At 34.0% G+C, this 22,488-nt stretch overlaps 2 protein-coding genes across 3 annotated transcripts; both read right to left on the reverse strand.

The window, feature by feature from the left end:
* Positions 1-5,872: 5,872 nt before the first annotated feature.
* Positions 5,873-9,563, reverse strand: LOC104216105 (senescence-associated carboxylesterase 101-like). Of its 2 annotated transcripts, none has more exons than XM_009766068.2 (4): positions 9,423-9,563; positions 8,960-9,326; positions 7,083-7,646; positions 5,873-6,979 (listed from the first exon to the last, which is right to left on the reverse strand). In XM_009766068.2, the coding sequence occupies exons 1-4, from the start codon at positions 9,437-9,439 to the stop codon at positions 6,179-6,181; spliced, it is 1,749 nt and encodes a 582-aa protein (XP_009764370.1). In that variant the 5' UTR covers positions 9,440-9,563; the 3' UTR covers positions 5,873-6,178. The 2 variants fall into 2 exon arrangements, with proteins under 2 accessions (XP_009764370.1, XP_009764369.1); XM_009766067.2 differs by having other exon boundaries at positions 5,899-6,982; positions 9,423-9,557.
* Positions 9,564-19,057: 9,494 nt separating this feature from the next.
* Positions 19,058-22,197, reverse strand: LOC138885541 (uncharacterized). Its single transcript, XM_070166501.1, has 4 exons — positions 21,451-22,197; positions 20,596-21,333; positions 20,482-20,510; positions 19,058-19,910 (listed from the first exon to the last, which is right to left on the reverse strand). The coding sequence occupies exons 1-4, from the start codon at positions 22,195-22,197 to the stop codon at positions 19,058-19,060; spliced, it is 2,367 nt and encodes a 788-aa protein (XP_070022602.1).
* Between the last annotated feature and the right edge of the window lie 291 nt (positions 22,198-22,488).

The raw sequence follows: 22,488 nt of genomic DNA on the forward strand, positions 1-22,488 counted from the left end.
AAAATCAATCAATATTCAACACAAGTTATTTTTTTTCTTTTTGAAAAATATTTGTTTGAAGAGTCAATTTATATAAATGGACATCAAACAAATAACAAAACTTTGACTATATAATTGATTAATTTCTATTTAGCACCTTCTAGGAATTGAAGGATATAAGCCGAAATCTCTTCATTTAGCTGCAGTCAAACCAACATTGCAAGGGTGCAGTATTTTTTTCTTTGAAAAATATTAGTTTTGAATCATTAGATTATGTGAAAGATTTTTTTCTCGAATTCAAAAGGAGGGATATTGGTTTCTATAGCGATTTTCAAGTGTAACGAAAAGTATATTTAAAAAAATTGGTATGACGTGAAATAGTTATTTTTAAAATGTAAACAAATTATTTCGAAATGGGATTATTTTTTTAATTATAATGTAATTTTTAAATAAAAGATAAGATATTTTTAAATTTTAGTAGAGAGTTTTTAAAATAATTTTAATAGAAGTCATATCATGGATAAAATCAAGAAACCAAAATCTTATAGATTATTACATAAATATCCGGCCAGATTTATTATTTACTTTTTATAGCTAATATACATAGATGATATACCTATTACACACGATTATACATATGTTATATATGAATTATAAATAAATTACACATCCTCAATTTTTTAGTTTAAGTGGTTGGGTGAGCTCCTGTTTAGGTTGATAAGATAAAGTCAAAAGAAAAATATGACAAAATTTCAACCAAAGATTAAAAATATAAATAGAGTTCTTATGTAGACAATTTCTATTAAAACTCATCATTTTATTACGAAATAACTTAATTTTGTGTAACAAAAAAAACATAAAAAATAGGTTAAAAGAAAATAAATATAGAAAAAATGTATGAAAAATCTAAAAATCATAAATAAGAGATGACAACGAATTTCTTCTTCTGTTTCATCTTTGTTGAGTGTAAAAAATTTGGAAGATGATCTCATCGATTTCAAATATTTTTTTCAACTCAAATACATAGATTATAAAATAAGGATATCTTAGATTTTATTTTTTTATTCACATTGTGTGTCGTTTTTAAAAAAAAACACTATTGCTAACAAAGTGATATGATATTCGAATTTGAATTTAATTATAATGTAAGTAGTTTGCATTGAGGTTAAGCCAAGCATGGTAAAAAAATTGCTTTAAGACAATATATGCAATGTTATATAATAACAATCAATTAATCTAACATTTAATGATTCAAAGAACAAAAAATCTGTATATGTAAGGGTATTCAAAATTTGAAATTTGTGGCTAGAGATATCGATAAACTCAAAATGGAGTCATACTGAAATAAAATTTACCGACTAAAGAATCATTTAAATTTTTAGCTAGCCGATTAAAGTGAATTTTAAATTAAGGATAATATCTTCACTTGCATCATTATAAAAATAATTAATTTATTGAAATATATATAATATTGTAGAAATTGAAATTTTAAAATAGAAATATTTGTTTTAAACATAATAGCATACCAAATAAGAATTTAAGTAGTAGTAAAAGAGTCACGTCGTAACCAAAGAATCGTTCATATTGTGCCAACCTTTGTGCTTTTCCAGAGCTCATAAATACAAGTTATTATTTCGTGACTATTTTTAGGTTCCAATGACACCAATAAGAATGGTGCAAAAATAAAATTATCACTACGAGATTTGAGAAAATGTTAGCCTTTTTTCATGTAGTGTTTCATAAACAATATCTAACGATTATCTATAATTACCTAGAACATTTAAATTTTAAGGTTATTTACATATAATTCAAATAACTCAAATATTTGGTTAATGTCAAATATCAAAATGGAGTCATACTAGAAAGAAAATCACTGGCTAAAGAACTTTTTAAATTCTAGATAGCCGACTAAAATGAGTTTTGAATTAAGGATAATATTTTCACTTACATTGTTATAAAATAATTATTATTGAAAAATAAAATTTTAGAAAACTGAAAATTTAAAATAGAAATAATTTTAGAATATATCAACACACCAAATAAGAGTTCAAGCAGTAATAAAAGAGTCAAGTCGTATACAAAGAGTCATTCATAGTCTCAACCTTTGATTGTTTTGCCATAAATATGAGTTATTATTTTGCTTTCTGACTATTTTTTTATCCAATGACACCGGCGAGAATGGTACTAAAAAAGAAAAATAGAATTATAACTAGGAGATTTGAGAAATGTTTAATCATTTTCATGTCTTAATTAATATCCAATGATTATCTATATTTATCGAGAAGGTTTAAATTTTAAGATTTTTTACGTATAATCCAAATAACTCAAATATTTAATATGGTTAGTGTCCGCACGTCTGCGCGAGTGCTAATACTAGTTAACAATCAAACTGTAACTTCTTGCTTATCTAGTTATCTAAATAAGTGATTTTTTACTTCTTTTTTAGCGTCCATTTCGTTCGTACATGCATATATCTGTCTTTTTCAAAAAGGAAAAGGAAATTTGAACAAGCCTGAGGTGAGATAAATTGGCACTTAACCTAACAGATTATTTGAGGCCTAAGCCATCTAAACTGGCAAGCATAAAGCAGTAAAAATTACACGGGCGCCCTATTTGGTCGCCCCCATTATATTTAATTTATACCTATTTTTTTTTAAACTTTTAACTTGTACTCACTTTTTAAACAATTTCAGCCCCCTTTCTCCTCCTCAAAGTTTTATCTTTTCTTTTTCCAGAAGTAAGGTTCATCCCTATCTGCTTCTTCTTATTTCTCCGGTGAGTCCTATAAATTTTCACGCCAACCTATACATCTGAAACAACCAATTTGCTTTCTTCGTCACTTCCTATCACGTGACATGCATATATATACAACTGATTTGGTGATTTATTTGATTAATTACTACTCGTAATTACCTAATCTGGTAAGTAGCAACAGTAAAAGTCATGAAACTACTCATGCAAATAATCGTATAGTTCTGTATAAGGACAAAAAAGTGAATGAATGAATGAATGGATTGAATCTGCCTCTCTAATTTCTCTGAGTATATTTACAGTGTTACGTGGATCCTATGCAAAGTAAAGAATCTAACACAGTTTGCAAGTTTGTGGTACAGTGTTCTCCTACTGTCTATATATCTAGGTCCTCCTCTAATTAATTTTCTTTCAGTTTGGTCAAGATGGTGTGGCAAATGAAATTATAAACAAACAAAAACTTCAGCTCTAGAGCTGAAGTTTCCCCGTTAAAAAGACAAAAACTTCAGCTCTAGAGCTGAAGTTTCCCAGTTACAAAACAAAAACTTCAGCTCTAGAGCTGAAGTTCGTCAGTTACAAAACAAAAACTTCAGCTCTAGAGCTGAAGTTTCCCAGTTGCAAAACAAAAACTTCAGCTCTTCGCCAGTTACAAAAATAAAAATTTTACCAGTTACAAAACAAAAACTTCAGCTCTATACCATATTGTACACAACCTTTTGAGAATACCATACTGTTACATGATATACAATATTATTTCGTGTACCATTAGTAAGTTATAATTACACAAAATTTGAAAGTTTAAAAACGAAATATATCTTCTAAAGTTAATGCAACACTGTGTTTTATCCATCTGAAACCGTCATCTGTTTGAAATCTCAAATAAAAATTATCCAAACCTTTTTTACATTATATGTAAGAAACAAACCAAACAGTTATACAGTCTTTAAGCCAAACATCATTCTGATAGAACCAATATCACAAAAAATTTTACTTTACAATAAGAATTAGAAATGCACATGGTCAAAGCAATATACAGACCAATATTTTATGTAAAACGCTTAATAAAGCTTCTTGTTTTTCCTCCATTTTATCATCATACATACCAAAATCACATTTTATTTAATACCACTAGAGCTGAAGTTTCCCAGTTACAAAATAAAAACTTCAGCTCTAGAGCTGAAGTTCGCCAGTTACAAAAATAAAAACTTCAGCTCTAGAGCTGAAGTTCGCCAGTTATAAAACAAAAACTTCAACTCTAGAGCTGAACTTCAGGCCCGGCTACTAGAATGCTGAAGTTTTGCGTGATTGTCTTTGCTACTTCAGCCCCGTATGCTGAAGTTATGCGAAAAAGCGGGTACGCTTGCAATTTTTTTTTATAAAGCGGGCACAAATTAAAACGTGACACAACAAACGGGTATAGATGCAAATTCCCCATAAAGCATTGAAAACCTAAGGCCCAAGACACTATGGACCAAAGAGATGGGAGTGAGTCTACCCTTAGAGAAGACTAGCTCAATGCCAGTTAAAAAGCCCAAGTGATAGTTAGAGCTCTATTTCTAGAAATAATTAAAAGGATCTTTACACAAATAGTCGGTTGGATGCACTGTTCATTTTTCCTAGTCAGTACATAGATTATATATTGATTATATGTGATTATACACATATGATATATAAATTTTACATAAACTATTTTTAGTTTAAGCGGTTGGTTGAGCGGCTATAAGGTTAATTCTATAAATAAAGTTCAATCTCTCTCGGTCTAGCACAACGAATTGCCTGGTTTTTGCAATTTTGCCTTTTGCTACGCAGACAATATAGTTGGAAGAGATTAGAGAAACAATAGCGAACATGTGATGCTGCCACGTCTTATACTTTGCTTGCATCAAATACGTACTACGTATTCCTTAGGTACACGTATATTATTCTTGATTAGAGTAACTTTCAAGATACGATGTAACATTCAACTAAAATCCACATGCATCTCATAGGTGCATATTCTAATCATATTAAATGTGAATCATTATTTTTCATATTTATTTGCAGCGTACGTACATCTCGATATGTTCATGATACTTGCATAGCATTGATTGCCTCATATCTCCACTGATGGATACTTTGTCGATTAATGCCGGAGAGTTAGTATAACAACTTAGGTTAAGGCAAATTTTTGAAGTGATTAATCATTGATTACACTGTTGTTCCTCTGTACTTGTAAATAATGATTCTGGAAATTAGAACGTTAGCTTATAAACGTAAATATAAATAAAAAAACAGAAATTAATTCGAGCCCACTGAATTCACAGTGTTTCCTTAAGGAATTTAATCCCCTCCTAGTACCCAAGGTTATAGATTATTTCCTCCCAGGATAGAACGAATTACACACCGGTGTAGCGGTACTTCAAACCCCAGTGTTTCAACGAACACAAAGTTCGGCAACAAATCACACTTATGGATGCTTTGTTTGTAGTTAAAAACAATGCAGAATAAGGAGGACAACTCAGAAGTCGAATGGAAATTCTGAGAGGAAGGAATGCAAAGTATAGCCAATGTTGAATTCTTACTGAAGAGAATATCAAATTGCAATTCGTTTTTCCAGTGTATACGCAGTGTATACAGAGTGTATATCCAGTATATGCAGAGTGTATATCCAGTGTATACAGAGTGTATATTAAGTGTATACAGAGTGTTTCAAGTGTTTTTTTCGATGTGTTCTTCTTTCTCTCCAACTTATGCTCTATTTATAGCAGTTATTTGAGAGAAATCTGCCCCTTCCATGGTGCAACAAGCACTAGATCATGGAGAAAGCACTTACATGGTGGTATATACACTTGCTTGGTGGGAGGAACACTTGCACCATTGTGGGAGGTGCACTAGGCTGCATTGTTGCTTAGTGTTGCAACACAATACACGGATTGGAAAACATCCGTTACAAACACGGATTATATCACGTTAATATTCACTATTAACAAATAAATTTGGTCCAAAAATTAATCAATCGATCGATCATTTGACCAAATCCGAATCCAAATCCCATTTCCCATTCACTCTAATTTTAAGACTATTTCATCTTAAACAAAAACTCAACATACACCTCTACCGGTTTCTCTCTTCAGTTTTTAAAGTAAAGTAATTCAAAACTATATAACAAGAGAAAAGCGACTAGGTACCTAGTCTCTGAAATGAAGCAACTATATATACTGAAACTTACTGATCTGCCCAGGATACAGTATAGAACTTACATGTCCAGCCGCTCGCTAGACTTGTACAAGATATAAATTACTATTGTTTATTCTACTTGGTGTATATATATATATATAATACATTCTCACATGTCAATCTTGTTAGGTATGCTACTAGCTAGAGTAGTTAACACTACAAGATCAACTGATGATAATGTCATGCTCGGTTACAGTGGATTAGTATGAGCTACTAACTACCATTGTCTTGCTCAAGCATAACTTCTGTATTCTTCATTTTCCATGTAAAATGTCAAAGGACAACTATACAAGGAGCTTAGAATATCTTGCCGATATTCTTGCCACCATTTCTTCATGAAGGTACTCTGAGGCTGGAAAATCTCAGTGGATACTGAGTAGCTCCTAATTAAACTCATTACATATTCCCCAAAATTAACCAAATTCCTCCTTGATTTTTCCTTCTCTTCTGAACTGCCTTCTCTCAATCCTTTGGAAGTTATAATAGCTTCCTCCACGTATGCCCAAAAGCAAGAATCCTCAGTGAGACTAACTGCTTTCCTTCTGTCATTAGCAATTCCACCTATTTTGTCTTTGTTCATCCATTTCTCCAACAGTTTATAGTGCTCCGATCTTCCAAAATTTACATAATCTCTATTCCCTTTCATGTAGTATTCAGCTATCTCAAGTGGTTCAACCATCCTTCTATAGTTCGTCCCTCCATATAGCCAGCGAGTACGAAAAGCTGCCTCCTCTTTTTGTGGCAGTTTCTCCACTTCTGCAACCATTCTTTTCCAGTACTTGGTAAGGATTCTGTGGCGCTTGACAATTTCTTCTCTGCTTTTGACCACATCCCTACTTCCCGACCCTCTCTCTTTGAAACAAATATAGCAGCCTCCTTCATTCAAGGTGGCCTTCTTGTACCACTCTAGATAAGCCATATCTTCTTTTATTTTGCTTAGCTTCTTACCGGGATCAAATGCATTTGTCTTCTTCACGAAAGATGCTTTCACCCTTTCCTCCATGCTCCTAAGAAAGCTCATGTTACTTGTTTGCTGCTACGGTAAATATATACATATAAAAGTTAGAAAAAGGAAAATACAGGTTTAAAAACAAGTTCCGATCACTTTTATGAATGTTATCAGTATCTTGTTTTACCTGCCCACCAATTCCAATTGCTTCTAGCTGTAGAATGATGCCTGCTTGAAGTTGACTCACTCCAAAGTCACTCAGCTGAGAAGTTCCCTTACAGATTACTCTATGCTTGAGGCATTCCAGAATCGGCCCATAATTGAAAACCAAGAAACCGTTGTCCTGTTGTTGGCTAATTGAGTTCATTGCCATCATAAGTTCCAAAACTGATTCAGGTTCCTCAAAACAAGAGCAGTCTGAATCTGAACACAGCAGAAATGTACCAAATGGCTTGTAAACACAAGACTGAGGAATAGAACCAGAAAAGCCATTAGTAGGTGAGATAAAAAATCTGGGGATTGGATCTTGATTTGAGGCTACATGCAAAAAGCTTGAATTCCATGATGGACGTTCTGATATGGCTTGTTGGAGGCCTCTGTCACCAAGAAAGGGCGAACCGAAAGTGATGCAAGTGGGACGCTTATTATTGTCCTTTAGAGAAATGTTGTCAAGTAGCCAGAGAGTGAAGAGAGATGCCACGGAACCTCCCAAGGAATGTCCAGTGATTATTAGTGGACTGAAACTGTCCAACTGCACTCAATCAGAATGAATAAAATTGTTAGAAAAATAGTGAATATGGTATCTCAAAAGTAAGTGTTCAGAATCATATTTTCTGAAAGTGTCTAGATTTATTTTATTAATATTTAGTGTCTTTGTTATTTCAAGCAACATTGAGTCATTATTCTATATTTGTAACCGTCGGACCATTATTCACCCAGTATAACCACTTGATTCTATTCACCTATATATACACACATTCTTTATATACATATATTATTTCGGGTGTAATACAGAAAATATTCTCTTTCCTTCTGCTGGATTTTCTACCAAGCTGAATAAATCTTTGTTAGTTTATGGCCCAAATTTTATACTAGAAGGGCTTGTTGAATCCTGGGGATACACCCAAACGGGGTGAAATATCCTTAAGGACAGTGTCTTTGACCCGCCTCAAACTTTGAAGAATTCCCTACAGGTTTCGTGATGAAGTATTTTCCGTAAGATTTACAACAATATTATCAACCTTAATTTCTATGCACCGATAGTGTAAAAGTAAATTTTACTTACAAGAAAAATCTGTTACAGAATCTTTAGGATAGGCAGTAATCTGTAACTTGGTAATGATAACTAACCTACCATCACAAGTTAAACTACACTACACAGTTGGTATATATAACTTAAATCCATATATGAATAAGTAACACCTAATGAATAATGCTTCAGAAGGAAGTGTTACTTTGTCTAATAATAGAGTTTCAAGCTTTCTATTTTATAAGATTTCCAGCATTACTATTCTAACATAGAGTCAAAATGTTGGAGAGATTTTCTTTCTGTTTGTTAAAGAAATAATAGCACAGTAATGACAGAGTTTATATGTGAACAAATACAAATGAACAAAGACACATTCAAAGACACCAATTAGGAGAGTTCTTCTTTAGCAGTGAGTACCAGAATCTAACCAATCTAAAGACACCTGAATAGATGTAGGACTCAATTAGCATAGCGAGTGTAATGAAACCACATAATGCTTCTTTCTAAACTTTTAGCTCTCTCTATTCTTGGAGATATTATGGTCAACAGGTCAAGAAATCCCATGGCTTAGTGAATACGTCATAATACGGAACGAGTTTAACTTCAATACATTGATAAATTAAAAGAATTTTTTACACTATCAGGTTATCCTAGAAAATAATTCCAGGTAATGTTAATAATAATAACCTAAAAATTAAGGTACATGTTAAATCATACTGATAATGTAAAAAAAAAAAAAAAATTACATTGTAATCCATAATCATATAGCACACAATAGGGAAAGCTCAAGAGGAGATCACAAGGTAAAAAAATACCTGCAGTTTGAGGGCAGAGAGCTGATTGAGTAATGAGGCAAAAAGGGCTATTGCCCCTTTGTGAACTGAGAAATGAGGGTTGAGCTTAGTAGAAATGAAATCAAAATCAAGTTGGGAACCTTTAAGATCTTCTGAAGAGACCATTTCTTTCTGAAGATGATGAACAGTAGTACAAGTAGGGGAGGATACAAAAGCAATAATAGCACCATTTGTATTATATGGGTAATAAACTTTGAACGCAATTGGAGCTAGGTTTGTTGGATTATTCAAATAAGCATGACTAAGAAGTTCATAAATTGTAGCCCAAGAATCATGCAGTAGATCTGAGCTCACCACCAAATTTGCCAATTCTTGTCCACTACTAAACCTGTGGAACAAACAAAAATGAAAAGTTGGTCATGTAAAATCTTGAACCTTTTCGAGTATTATTATGCAATTAAAAAGAAAAGATAGCCACACTCACAAGGAATCCTGACTCATATTCTTGGCCTTTGGAGTAAGTTGAAGAACCCCAAAGGGCCTAGCATCTAAATTTAAAGCATAGCAGTTGAAGATTCAGGACAACAAGTTGGTACTATACACGGTTGGCTTAAAGAGAAATAAATGAGAAAGGAATGAGGAAAGAAAATGTTGTTTTTATACTCGAGACAAGAAATGAAGTAAAAGGACAAACAAGAAAATACCCAGAAATAGAAGGAATTGGTGGTTTTAATTCCACTGTCCAAGTCTACTTGAAGTAGTAGAGTTAAATTTCGCAGAGATTTCCTGCTCAGCTTCCATCTTTAAAGACTTTTTTCTTCTCAAAGTTGAAAAAGTCCTTTTAACTTGTTAAACTAATGCTTATTGTACTAAATTTAAAGGAGAGGGGGGTTGGTGGGAGGGAGAGGATTCCATGGTTTCAAACAAGAGTGTTGTTTATTCAGTTTTATGCAGTGACTATATCCGAATAAAAATATATAAGTGTGGTATGAAGTTTTGCCATACCTTATAAAAAAGTTATTTGGATTATTTGAACTACAATAATATATTAATGTTAAACAAACTTCTTCGACAGGAATAATCTTTCTTTTGTGTGTATCTATTATATGTCTCGTTTGTTATTCCTGTTATATACTCAATTTATGCAATGGTGTTTGATTGTATATAGTTTTAAAAAAAAGAAAGAAAAAAAGAAGACTTTTAGACGAGCTATAGTCATTTATAATCTAAATAAATTTTACCTGACACGAACGCGGAATAATCAGCGTCCCAAAGCAGATATTAAAGATCCAGCAAGAGATCGAAAAACAAAAGTATTTACATATATTAACCGTGTAAAAAAATAAATTATTAGTATTCTTTAGCTTATTATAGTAGCTTATTTACTTTTATCAGATTGCACGTTAATGTTTTGTCACATAAATTTGTATGTTATTTAATAAAATAATTTGCTTGTATAAATATTTTTTTTTGTTATGAAATATAACCCAAAATAACAATATAGAACAAGCAAAAACAAACTAAGAGATATAGAGAGAAAGAGAGGAAGAGAGATTCTTATTTCTTCTTCAATTGTGTATTTTTCCTATCTATTACAAGGCCTTTATATAGGCATAAAAAGTGAAGAAAATATGTCATGGAATATGTCATTGAACATACAAATTATGTCATTGAATATGTCATTAAGCATTTTAGCTAAAGATCATGGAAGAAGAGTAGACATCCACCATAATGTGATATTCATCATAACACTCCCCCTTGGATGTCCATAGATAATGTGCCTTGTTAAAAACTCTCTAAAAAAAATATTGGGATGTACATAATTATTTATGATATGCATTGTTTGTTGCCTCATTAAAAACCTTACCAGGAAAACCCAGTGGGACAAAACCTTGGCTAAGGAAAAGAGTGCAGCGTATAGTTACTCCCCCTGATGAAAAATCACTTAATGTCTCGAAGACGACGCATTCCAATCTTATATATCAGCTTTTCAAATATTGAGGTTGGTAATGCCTTAGTGAACAGATCAGCCAAATTATCACTTGAACGAACTTGTTGTACATCTATTTCACCATTCTTCTGAAGATCATGAGTGAAAAAGAATTTTGGTGAAATGTGTTTTGTTCTATCTCCTTTGATATATCCTCCTTTCAATTGAGCTATGCATGCAGCATTGTCTTCATACAATATTGTTGGAATATTCTCTTTCGAAGAAAAACCACATGTTTGCTGAATGTGTTGAGTTATAGATCTTAACCAAACGCATTCTCGACTTGCTTCGTGAATGGCTATTATCTCTGCATGATTTGAAGAAGTAGCAACCATAGTTTGTTTTGTCGAACGCCATGATATGGCTGTACCTCCACTTGTAAATAAATAGCCTGTCTGAGATCGACCTTTGTGTGGATCAGACAAATATCCTGCATCTGCATAACCAATCAATGATGGCTTGGATTCGTTTGAATAAAATAAACCCATATCAATGGTCCCTTGGAGGTATCTGAATATATGTTTAATACCATTCCAGTGTCTTTGTGTTGGCGAAGTACTAAATCTTGCCAATAAACTTACTGAGAAAGCTATATCTGGTCGGGAATTATTGGCAAGATACATTAATGCCCCAATTGCACTAAGATATGGTACTTCGGCACCAAGAAGCTCTTCATCATTTTCATGAGGTCGGAATGGATCTTTCTTTATATCAAGTGATCTCACAACCATTGGGGTACTCAATGGATGTGCTTTATCCATATAGAATCGCTTTAAAATCTTTTCGGTATATGTTGATTGATGGACAAATATTCCATCTTTCATATACTCAATTTGTAGACCAAGACAAAATTTTGTCTTTCCAAGATCTTTCATTTCAAATTCTTTCTTCAAACAGTCTACTGTTTTTGGAAGCTCCTCAGGAGTTCCAATGATATTTAAATCATCAACATACACAGCGATTATAACAAATTCAGATCCAGACCTTTTTATAAAGACACAAGGACAAATTGGATCATTCTTGTACCCTTCTTTCAACAGGTATTCACTCAGGCGATTGTACCACATACGACCTGATTGTTTCAATCCGTATAAAGATTTCTGAAGCTTTATTGAACAAGTTTCTCGAAAACTTTTATATGCTTCTGGCACTTTAAATCCCTCAGGTACTTTCATAAAAATTTCGTTGTCTAATGATCCATACAAATAGGCTGTAACAACATCCATTAGATGCATATCAAGTTTTTCTTGCACTGCCATATTTATGAGATACCTGAAGGTGATAGCATCCACTACAGGAGAATATGTCTCCATATAATCAATTCCAGGCCTTTGGGAAAACCCTTGTGCCACAAGTCGTGCTTTATATCTAACGACTTCATTTTTATCATTTCGTTTCCGCACAAAAACCCATTTATACCCTACTGGCTTTATGCCTTCAGGTGTTCGAACTATGGGTCCGAAGACTTCACGTTTTCCAAGTGAAGTTAACTCTGCCTGGATAGCGTCTTTCCATTTTGGCCAATCATTTCTCTGTCTACATTCATTGACAGATTTTGGTTCAAGATCCTCATCTTGTTGCATTATTTCAACAACAACATTATAAGCAAAAATGTTATCGATAACAACATTATTTCGGTTCCATCTTTTCCCGGTTGAGACGTAACTTATTGATATCTCTTCATTTTCATTATTTTCAGGTACCTGGACCTCCCCTAAGGTCTTATCATTTGTTACGTCTTGGGGCTCTTCTTGAGCCACTACCTCCGTGTTATGTTCACTTTGATCATTTGCTCCTTTTCTTCTTCGAGGATTTTTATCTTTAGAACCGATTGGTCTACCACGTTTCAAGCATGGCTTAGACTCATTTGCTTTAATTAATTGTCCTGCCGGGATATCAACTCGAATTGGTGCATTAGCAGCTGGAATATGTGACTTGGTCACCCTTGGTAGGTCAGTGAATGCATCTGGCAATTGATTTGCAATATTTTGCAAATGAATAATCTTTTGAACCTCTTGTTCACATTGATTTGTTCGAGTATCTAAATGAGACAGTGATAATGCATTCCAATCTATATTCTTTTTCAGCTGCTTATTTTCTCCCCCTAATGTTGGATATACTGATTCATCAAAATGACAATCAGAAAATCTTGCCGTAAATAAATCTCCAGTCATCGGCTCTAGATATTTTATAATTGAAGGAGATTCATATCCAACATATATCCCCAACCTTCTTTGAGGACCCATCTTTGTGCGTTGTGGTGGAGCAATTGGAACATATATCGCACAACCAAAGATCCTAAGATGGGAAATATTTGGCTCCTGACCAAAAGCCAATTGCAATGGGGAGACTTTATGATAACTTGTGGGCCTTATCCGCACAAGTGATGCTGCGTGCAAAATAGCATGACCCCATACTGAAATGGGAAGTTTTGTTCTCATAAGCATTGGTCTAGCAATTAATTGGAGGCGTTTGATCAATGATTCTGCTAGACCATTTTGTGTATGAACATGAGCAACCGGATGCTCAATGGTTATCCCAGTTGAAATACAATAATCATTAAAGGCTTGGGATGTAAACTCACCAGCATTATCAAGACGGATTGTCTTAATTGCATAATCTGGAAACTGTGCTCTTAGCTTTATTATTTGAGCCAACAATCTCGCAAATGCCATATTGCGAGTTGATAGTAAGCACACATGTGACCATCTTGTAGATGCATCTATCAAAACCATATAATATTTGAATGGTCCACATGGAGGGTGAATGGGCCCACATATATCACCTTGTATACGTTCCAGAAATGCAGGGGATTCCATCCTAACTTTAATAGTTGATGGTCTAATAATCAATTTTCCTTGAGAACATGCAGCACAAGAGAATTCCTTAAATTGAAGAATTTTCTGATTCTTCATTGCATGTCCATGTGAATTCTCAATTATTTTACGCATCATATTAGAACCAGGATGGCCCAACCGGTCATGCCAAATAATAAAATTATCTTGATTAGTAAACTTCTTGTTTACTACGGCATGTGTTTCAATCCTGCTAATACTTGTGTAGTATAAGCCGGAGGAAAAAGCGGGTAACATTTCAAGCACATATTTCTTACCGGACGTTATTGTAGTAATATAAAGATATTCAATCTTTTCATCATTTGTAGTCTCAATATGATAGCCATTTTGGCGAATATCTTTGAAACTTAATAAGTTTCTTTGAGATTTACTACAATATAGTGCTTCATCAATAGCCAAATTTGTTCCTCCTGGTAGTAATAAATTGGCTCTTCCAGAACCTTCAATTAATCTTGTACTACCGGATATTGTATTAACATTCGCTTCTTTCATTACCAAATAAGAGAAATATCTCTTATCTTTTAAAATAGTGTGTGTTGTAGCACTATCCAGAAGACATATATCATCTTTATTAATCTTGAGTCCAACTGAAGACTGTGGAATTTTCATATTCTTCATAAAAAAGACAAATAATACATCATAAGAAATATGAAAGACAAGCAAAAAAAACATTAAGAAATACATTAGAAATATAGAAACTAGCAATACATGATGCATTAGGAAAATACACTCAAGAAAAAATAAACTAGTTGCAAACATAAACATAACAACTTTTATAACTTCATTCCCCAGTAAGATGATTCATTCTTCAGTCAATATCCTCAAAGAAGTCTCCAACTTCTAAATGAGTAATATTTGTTAGGCCTTCAAAATCATCATCTTTATATGCAGGATGTGCCTTAGAATCATATTTATTTGAGGGACCTACTTCATCATTATTATTTTGAAAGGTCAAGTGTGCCTCCACATTATTTTCTTTTTTCTTGAGGGAGGCTTGATAAAGTTTGACAAAATGTTCTGGCGTACGATAAATGCGCGCCCAATGACCTCTCATACCACATCAGTGACACATACTAGCTTTACCTTTTGAATGATTAATTTGAGAACCCTTATTGTTCTCCAATTTATTTCCACCATAATGACGATAATTGTTTCGCCCCCTGCCACGTCCACGTTTATGACCATGTCCACGACCACGGTAATTATTTTGTTTTCTTTCAAACTTATCATATGTTGCTATAGCATTCACTTCCGGAAATGGAGCTGACCCAGTAGGACGGGCTTCATGATTTTTCATTAATAGAGTATTATTCTGCTCAGCCACAAGTAGGCATGTGATTAACTCAGAATATTTCTTAAAACCTTTTTCACGGTATTGTTGTTGTAGCACCACATTTGAAGCGTGAAAAGTAGAAAATATTTTTTCCAATAAGTCTTCATCTGTGATAGTGTCTCCACATAATTTTAATAGAGAACTTACTTTAAAGATAGCAGAATTATACTCACTTACAGTTTTAAAGTCTTGCAACCTTAAATGTATCCACTCATACCGAGCTTTTGGTAATACCGTAAGTTTTAGGTGGTCATATCGATCCTTCAAATTAATCCATAATTCAAGTGGATCTTTTACTGTTAAATATTCAGTTTTTAACCCTTCATGTAAATGATGGCGAAGGAAAATCATGGCTTTCGCTTTATCCTGATTTGATGCTTCATTTCCTTGTATAATCGTATTTCCAAGACCTTTAGCGTCGAGGTGAATTTCAGCATCAAGGACCCATGATAAATAGTTCTTCCCGGTGATGTCAAGTGCCACAAATTCAAGTTTTGATAAATTTGACATAGTGAAAACTATCATAAAAGATGAATAAGTTAGAGAAATAATTATAATAATAAACAATTAATGAAACAAATCGATTAAGGTAAAACAAATGAAAATAAAGCTATATCATGTTAGCAATCTACTATTTCATTTTATTCATGCCATAAAATAGAAACTATATATTATTTCATTTCACTTTATATTATTGATATATATAGAATTTAACATTTATATATATATATATATATATATAGAATTTAACGTTTTATTAGTTGCAGTGACTAGATAATGTATACACTACATACATATGCATACATTTTTTTTAATGGTATTGTGTCAGGTGTGAAAAACAACATGATAAACAAAAATATGAAAAAGGGAACAACAACATGAATGATGTAAATTATCAAAAATTGCAAAGAAAAATTTAGGTTGTAAGAATTAAGCATATGATATATGTACTGCCATAAATAAAATGATTATAATGATACATACCTCAATAAAATATGGCTCAACTTAGCTGGAGTTAAGAATAAAATTAGAGCTTCGTGCTGATAACGTGTTATGAAATATAACCCAAAATAACAATATAGAACAAGCAAAAACAAACTAAGAGATATAGAGAGAAAGAGAGGAAGAGAGATTCTTATTTCTTCTTCAATTGTGTATTTTTCCTATCTATTACAAGGCCTTTATATAGGCATAAAAAGTGAAGAAAATATGTCATGGAATATGTCATTGAACATACAAATTATGTCATTGAATATGTCATTAAGCATTTTAGCTAAAGATCATGGAAGAAGAGTAGACATCCACCATAATGTGATATTCATCATAACATTTTTTATTATAAATAGCTCATAGATTTGTTGCAAACTGTTGTGGCTGGTATTAAAGATTGAAATTTCCCCAGCTCAATGAGCCACTAAATCTTGGTGTTTTATTGGACATTTCCTGCCCCTATAAGTTATGTGAAAAAATATCCATCTTTTTTAAGTAGTACTATTATTATTTGAAGACTCAACGAGATCTTTTGTTGATCATATTTTTTAAATTATTAACTTTTTGTGAATTATATTACTTTGTACGTTTCTTTTTATTCTGGTTTAATACGTGCTTTTAAAATTCACAAATTTTGTTTTAAGAATATGGAAATCCTATATTTGAATCCACACCAAAAATTAAATAATTTGACATTTATTCTCGATATCTCGCCACATCAAATGTGTTAGCTGCCATGGACAGCAGCTCAGATAGAAGATGAGTTGAAGCAGTAAAGAAGAGAAGGAAGAGAATATTGTTCCATTGAAAATGAGAAAAAATGAACTGTTGTACATTTAAGCTAAGCTAAGAAGATATTTATATCTTCTTCTAACTACCAACTAACTACCTTACTAACTAACTAACCAACCTAGTTAGTGATTACAATAATAGTTAACTACAGTTAATTATCAGCTTGTTTGTTTAACTCTTCAACACTCCCCCTCAAACTGATGATTGATACACATTCTTCAACCCAAAATTGTATAACAGATGCTCATGTTGAGCTCTTCCAAGACTCTTACTTAGTAGGTCTGCCAATTGATATTCAGTATGTACATATTCAGTCTTCAGCATTCCTTCACATAGTTTTTCTCTTACAAAATGACAATCAATGTCAATATGCTTTGTTCTCTCATGAAAGATTGGATTTGCAGCAATTTGGATTGTTGCCTTGCTGTCACATACTAACTTAACTAGGGTTGTGCACGAATCGGATCGGATCGAACTTAGCACATTTCGGATTTGAATTTCGGATTTTAGATTCTAGAAAATGCAATCTGAATCTGATTCGAATTATGTCGGATTGGATTGGATTTTAAAGTTTGGATTGGATTGGATTTTGGATCGTATTATTATGCCTCAAAGTTAAACTAATATGTATATTTTCTTTGTAAAAGAAGCAATACATTAAGAAAAATTCATGTTTATGCAATTATGAGAGTACTATGGTGCCAATATAGCTAAATCTAGCAATTGTAAAGGTAATAACTTGGAGGTTGATGTAAAAGAAGTACTGACTATCTGAAATTAAAGTGTAGTAATATACATGCCCTAATAATTTCGGATTTCGGATCGGATCGGATTAAAATATACCAATCTGAATCCGATCCGAAATCCAAACCCAACATTTTAAAAAACACAATCCGAAATCAGATCCAATCCGAAATTGAATGGATCGGTTCGAATTTCGGATATCCGATCCGAATGAACAGCCCTAAACTTCACAGGCAAACAGACTTTGACTCATAGTTTTGCATATAACCCTATTAACCAAGTAACCTCTGCTGCACAAGAGGTCATACTCCTGAATTCTGCTTCAGTTGAGCTTCTGGAGACAGTGCTTTGCTTCTTGGACTTCAAAGATACTAGGCATTTCCAAACTTTACCAAATAGCCAGTTACTGATCTTCTTGTTTCCACAAAAGCTCCCCAATTAGAGTCACAGTAGGCAGTCAGATTCTTAGTGTCTTCTGCAGGCATAAGCAGTCCAAGACCAGGTGCTTGCTTTATATACCTCACTACTCTTGATGCTGCCTCCATATGGGAAATTCTAGGACAATGCATAAATTGACTTAAGACATGTACTACAAAGGAGATGTCAAGTCTGGTCATAGTTAGGTATAGTAATTTTCCAACTAGTCTTTGATAGACACCCGGATCTCTTAGCACTTCATCAGCGGTAGCATTTCCTTTTCTGAAGGATAGATCATATTCTACAGTAGTCAGCTTTTGGTTGAGCTCCATAGGTGTACTAATTGGCTTTGCTCCACTGAGACTTGTTTCAGAGATCAGCTCCGAAGCATATTTCCTCTTACTCATTAGAATCCCCTTGTTAGACCTTGCAAATTCAATACCTAGAAAGAACTTTAGTTCTCCCAGATCCTTCATTTTGAACTTGCTTTGAAGATCTAGCCTTGTGTCACATAGAAGCTTGTGATTGCTACCAGTAATTAAGAGATCATTTACATATACAAGTATGATCACAATATCATCCCCAACTCTCCTAACAAATAGTGAGTAATCATAGTGACTCTGTTGAAATCCCATATGTACTAGTGCTTCTGTAAGCTTCAGATTCCACTGTCTGGATGCTTGCTTGAGGCCATACAAGAATTTTTGAAGTTTGCAGACCTTCTGAGACTCCTCCTGTCTATAAAACCCCTCAAGCAACACCATATATACCTCTTCATCTAAGCCACCATTAAAAAATGCATTATGTACATCCATTTGATAAATGTACCATTGTTTTGAGGCAGCAACAGCAACAACAGATCTCATAGTGACCATCTTGTCCACTGGTGAGAAAGTTTCTCCATAGTCTAGGCCCTCTTTTTTACTATACCCCGTAGCTACCAGGCGAGCCTTGAATCTCTCAATTTCACCTATAGCCTTATACTTGATTCTGAACACCTACCTACAACCAATAGGTGTCTTGCGAGGAGGTAGGTCTACAACAGACCAAGTATTGTTATCTTCCAAGGCATGTAGCTCAAGTTTCATAGCTTTTATCCACTTAGGATCAGATGCAGCCTCCTTAAAGTTGGATGGTTCTGAAACTGCTGAGTAAACTGAGACTGCATGTCTGTAAACGGGGAAGAGATGATTGTAGTTCACATGTGCAAAGATAGGGAAGTTGCACTTAGTACCTTTAGTTTTTGTTACAAAGTCCTGTAGCCAAATGGGAGGCTTTCTTGGTCTGGAAGATATTCTACAGCCTATGGAAGGTTCATCACTGACTGCATCAGGAGCAGGAACTTCAGCATGAGATGAAGGAACATCAAGGGCAGAATTTGGCTCAAAATTGTCAAGTTGTTGTATATGCTCCTCCAGATTAGATGTTTGTTGTAGTTCAACATCTAAGAAATGGTTAGCCTCTGAATTCAAGGAAGGTGATGGCAAAGGAGCTAGTGCAGCAGTACCAACTGTAATGCTTTCATGAATCACTGGGGAGAGTAAATCCAACACAGGAAATACAAAATTGCCATATAACTTCATATGTTTGAAGGGGAAAACATCTTCCTTGAATATGACATTTCTTCTTACTAGAAATGTTTTTAAGTGTAATTCATACAGAAGATAACCCTTTTGTGTTGAAGAGTACCCCATAAGCACAGCAGGAACAGCTTTGGGTGAGAACTTGTCTAGTACTCTAGGAGTTGCAGCATAACACAGGCAACCAAAGACTCTTAAGTGAGACAGAGAAGGAGAATGCAAATAAAGCATCTCAAATGGTGATTTGTAGTCAATCACTTTGGAAGGAAGCCTATTCAGTATGTAAGCAACAGTAGTAACACACTCACCCTAAAACTTAAAGGAACGGAAGCTTGGAATCTCAGTGCCCTTGCCATATTAAGAATAGTTCTATGTTTCCTTTCTACCACTCCATTTTGTTGGGGTGTATACACACATGAGCTTTCATGCACAATACCAAGACTAGACAATAAGTTTTTGAAATCAGTACTGAAAAACCCAATTCCATGGTCAGTTCTCAAAACCTTAACTGTGGTAGAGAATATATTTTGAACCTGAACAAGAAAATTCTTTAGAACAACATAAGCTTCAGACTTAGAGGTTAAAAGAAATATCCAAGTATATCTACTATAGTCATCTACTATAGTAACAAAGAATCTTTTTTCATCATGAGTAGGACATCTGTATGGTCCCCAAATGTTGCAATGAACCAGTTCAAACATGGATTTAGTTGCAGTACTGCTAAGTTGAAAAGGAAGTTTACTTTTCTTGGCTAGTGGACATACAGTACAGTGTTGACTGTCACTAGTAGTCAACTTATTTAACTTGTATACTCTTCTTATTACATCTAAGGGAGTATGTACCAATCTCCTGTGTCACAAGCAGCTTGACCCTGCAAGAGAGGGAGCAGTAACTGCAGATGCACTCTTATTTGTCATTTGAACTAAAAATTATTCTGAAACACCTCTTTTAAGCACATAAAGTCCATGTTCCTCTCTACCAATCTCTTTCACTTGACCACTGTAAAGATTCTGAAAAATACAAAAGTCAGGAAAGAAGCCTACCATACACTTTAGTTCCCTGGTGAGTTGTGAAACTAAGAGTAAATTGAACTTAAAGTCTGGAATGTAGAGCACATTATAAATCTTCTGATTGTCCAACACAGATGTACTACATATGTGTGAGATTAGCATTGCATTACCATTAGGAAGATGAACTATATTTTTCTTTGTTGTAGGAAGTGACTTATGTGTTTGAGTTACTACTAAGAGTAACTCAAATCTAGATGTCATATGATTTGAGGCTCCAGTGTCAATTATCCAATCACTATTGATACACTGAGACACAAATGCATTCACATGAGTTAGAATACCTGCAACAACTATTTTGCTAGATGAGCCAGAACCTTCTGCACTTTCTTTTGAAAGCATTAGAACAATCTGTTGGTATTGCTCCTGAGTAAAAAATGGTTGTGTTTGTGTCATTTGTGGTGTTATAGGATTAGCTGAAGTGAATCCCTTTTGATGATGAGGTCCAGTGTTCAGTTGAGTTTCATATCTGATGTGCTCTTCCTCTGCTGCAAAACTTGGATTACCTGTAAAATTAGCATAAAGTCCAGGTGCACTTCCTTTTCTTTTAGACTTAAAATCTGGTGGGTAGCCTATTAGCTTGAAGCAATTTTCTTTGGTATGCCCTTTGTAATGACAGTAATTACACTGAACATTATTCTTTCTTTGTCTATAACCTTCACTGGTGACATTTGGACCTTTGTTCCCATACAGGGCAGTGCTCTCTAGACCTTCTGCAAGCTATGTAACCTAGGCCATGCTTGCCAGATTTCTTTGACTCTCTTGATCAGCAAGGAGTGAATAAACCTTGTTAATAGTAGGCACTGGAGTCATCATCATAATTTGACTTTTAGACTGTGCATAGGAATCATTCAAGCCAGTAAGAAACTGCAGCAGTCTGTGAGCCTCAAAGTGCTGAGCATATAGCTTGGACTCAGGACATGGACACCCTGAGCAAGGCATTAGAGCATCAAACCCATCCCATAAATCTCTCAGTTTTGAGAAGTAATCTGCTACAGTCATAGTTCCTTGCGTCAAATTGTGCATTTCTTTATGAAGGAACAATACTCTAGAGTCATTCACTTTGTCGAACCTTTCTTTTAGATCTCCCCACACCTTATGAGCACTAGATTCATATAACACACTACTCAACAAACCAGGTCTCACAGCATTCATTATCCATAACAACACAACAGCATTAACCTTTTCCCACAGATCATGAAGTTCTGGTTCAAATTTAGACTTTGGAAACTTTCCATCAACAAAACCTAACTTACTTTTACCTAGTAGACCAATTCTCATAGCACAACTCCACAAGGCATAGTTATCAGATCCAGTCAATTGAATAGAGACTAGAGAACTACTTGGTATGTCAGTTGGTTGTAGGTACAGTGGGTGATTGTGATCGATAAAAAGAAATGACGAACCAGAACCAGCTAGAGCAGAGTTCCCAAAAGTGTTAGTAGCTGATGTACGAGCTGTTGTATTATCTTCTTCAGTGCCAATCGCCATTGTAGACTTCACCTTGAATGAAAAATACAAACCCCAGCTTCGATTTTATGATTACTCTAAGACAATTCTGCACCTAATTTGCAAAATTGAAGTAACCTAGAAGCAGAGAATAGAGATCAGAAGAGAGAATTGAGAGACGGTGATAGCTTAGATCATTGTCAGTGGCTCTGATACTATGTTAGCTACCATGGACAGCAGATCTAAAGCTCAGATAGAAGATGAGTTGAAACAGTAAAGAAGAGAAGGAAGAGAACATTGTTCCATTGAAAATGAGAAAAAATGAATTGATGT

This window comes from Nicotiana sylvestris, chromosome 2 (assembly GCF_000393655.2).
Source record: "Nicotiana sylvestris chromosome 2, ASM39365v2, whole genome shotgun sequence".
NCBI classification, from domain to species: Eukaryota; Viridiplantae; Streptophyta; class Magnoliopsida; order Solanales; family Solanaceae; genus Nicotiana; species Nicotiana sylvestris.